Source organism: Salmo salar, chromosome 09 (assembly GCF_965601325.2).
Source record: "Salmo salar chromosome 09, fSalSal1, whole genome shotgun sequence".
In the NCBI taxonomy this organism is placed as follows: Eukaryota; Metazoa; Chordata; class Actinopteri; order Salmoniformes; family Salmonidae; genus Salmo; species Salmo salar.
The window spans coordinates 19469355-19471358 of record NC_138299.1 but is presented as its reverse complement, the minus strand read 5'-3'; the positions used below and the strand labels follow the sequence as shown (position 1 = coordinate 19471358).

The 2004-nt window shown below is 41.7% G+C and overlaps 1 protein-coding gene across 2 annotated transcripts; it reads left to right on the top strand.

Moving 5' to 3' along the window:
* Nucleotides 1-247: 247 nt before the first annotated feature.
* On the top strand, nucleotides 248-2004 carry cd276 (CD276 molecule). Of its 2 annotated transcripts, NM_001140791.1 has the most exon segments (4): nucleotides 248-409; nucleotides 568-915; nucleotides 1094-1378; nucleotides 1539-2004. In NM_001140791.1, coding segments are annotated over 4 exon segments (912 nt in total). In that variant the 5' UTR covers nucleotides 248-339; the 3' UTR covers nucleotides 1748-2004.

Sequence of the window (2004 nt, the reverse complement as noted above, 5' to 3'; positions counted from 1 at the left end):
AATTCTTAAATGTGTTTACAATAATGGATGTGTCTCTGTTGGGGGCTATAAACTAAATTCTTTTTTATGATCAAAATATAATGGGGTTGGATCTTGATTTACAACAATAACTGAAAAGAGAAGTCATACAGGAAACACTACCTTTTAAGGAATGGAATGGGGCGTCATGGAACCTATTAGAGGGTGTAGCCAAGGTGTGAGAAAAAGTAGAAGAGTACAGTAGATGGCGTAGATCAGTAGTTCATTCATTCTTCAAGTCACTTTGTAAGACACCAGTGGCTGGACTGCTGCCGATTCATTGAATTTGACAAATACTGGTTAAATACTGTGAACTCTGTCATGAGCTGGAAATCCTGGGTCGCTCAAAGATGTTTTGTTTCTCTCCTCATTATCAAGGCATCCTATTCTGGTAAGACACTTCCATGGTACACCTTCTTTTACGGTCAATGGTGACTAACTACTTTAATACTTTAATGTAATGAGTAATGTATCTAATAGAAAGGGTCACTGTAATCATGCCATCTCTTAGATGGGGTAGTAAGATTGTCTGTGTCCCTCTGTCTATAGTTGAATTTGAGATCAGTGTTCCTCGTGAGCCTCAACTTGCCATCGTGGGGCAGTATGTGGTCCTAGACTGCAGCTTCCCTGTGGGAAAGGCCTGGGACCTGGACAACAGTGTGATAACATGGCAGAGAGGCCTGGAGGTGATACACAGCTTCTACCACGGACAGGACCAACTGGACAGACAGAGCAGTCACTATACTAACAGAACCAGCCTGTACCACTCTGAGATGGAGAGGGGTAATGCCTCTCTCAGGCTGGACCGTACCAACCTGGGGGACAAAGGAGACTATACCTGTTCCGTGAGCACACTGCTGGGCAGTGAGACGAAAACCTTTGCCCTGAAATTAGCAGGTGTGATATCATATTAAACATGGTTTTCTGCTTTGTGGACTGAGAAATTACTGATGTACTAGAAAATGAGTAATTTACACACTAATTAGGGTTCCTTGTGATGTACTGTATCATGCTTACTGAGATACTTGTATATTCTTTCATGCCATTAAACTGTGTCCATTGCCTCTTATTTCAGCATACTACCCTGAGCCACACCTGAAGTTCACAGCATCTCCAAGAGATGTGGAGCTACTCTTGACCTCACAGGGAGGGTACCCGCGACCCTCAGTGCATTGGCTGGATGACAGCGGTGATGATGTCACCAATAACACAGTCACAAACATCTCAGAGGACACACAGGGACTATACACTGTGTTCAGTACACTAAATCTACAGGGACAAGTCAACGAGACCATCACCTTCGTCTTAAAGAACAAGGACCTGGGACAGGAGATCAGGAGAGAGATCACACTTCACTCAGGTACATAGACAATATCCTGGATTTGAAAAAAACTTGACATTGCCTCTTTACTGAACGAGAGAGAGAGAGGAGAGAGAGCGCAAGCGAGCAAGAGAGAGAAATAGAGTTCAGTTGTTTAGACATGCAGTGTAATCACAATGTCCTAAATTTCTCTTCACAGCAAATGAGAGGTCGTCAGTGGAAAACGGCAGAATTTCTGGAGACAACAAGAAGAGATGGACAATTCTTGTTCCTATAGTGACATTTGTACTGCTGTTGTTTGTACTATTAATGCCAGCACTGAGAAAAATGTGCCATGGCCATCACAGAAACCATCATCTGTCTACCAAACACCATCAGGATCATCAGTCATCACAAATGCCTTTTTAAATGTACTTTATAACGGAGAAAAAGACAAGACATTTAGGAATATATAATGAATGGATCTATGGCGTCAATATGATTCTTGCCAGTGTTTGCAATACAGCCCGTAGTATCTTTCCAAGGAGTTACTGCCATAGTACTTTATAGTTTACCATGTAAATGTGGGCGCTACTTAGTTTCTTCTAAAAACACAGAAATGTTTGCCAATTTATTTTTTCAGAGAAAGAGACAAAAAGCTGAATAATACAGATTTATTTAAACGT

Coding starts and splice junctions, on each gene's coding strand:
- cd276 (XM_082955444.1), top strand. CDS start 486: ATGTATCTAATAGAAAGGGTCACTGTAATCATGCCATCTCTTAGATGG. Junction 916..1,093: donor CTTTGCCCTGAAATTAGCAG/GTGTGATATCAT, acceptor CTCTTATTTCAG/CATACTACCCTGAGCCACAC. Junction 1,379..1,538: donor AGAGATCACACTTCACTCAG/GTACATAGACAA, acceptor TTCTCTTCACAG/CAAATGAGAGGTCGTCAGTG.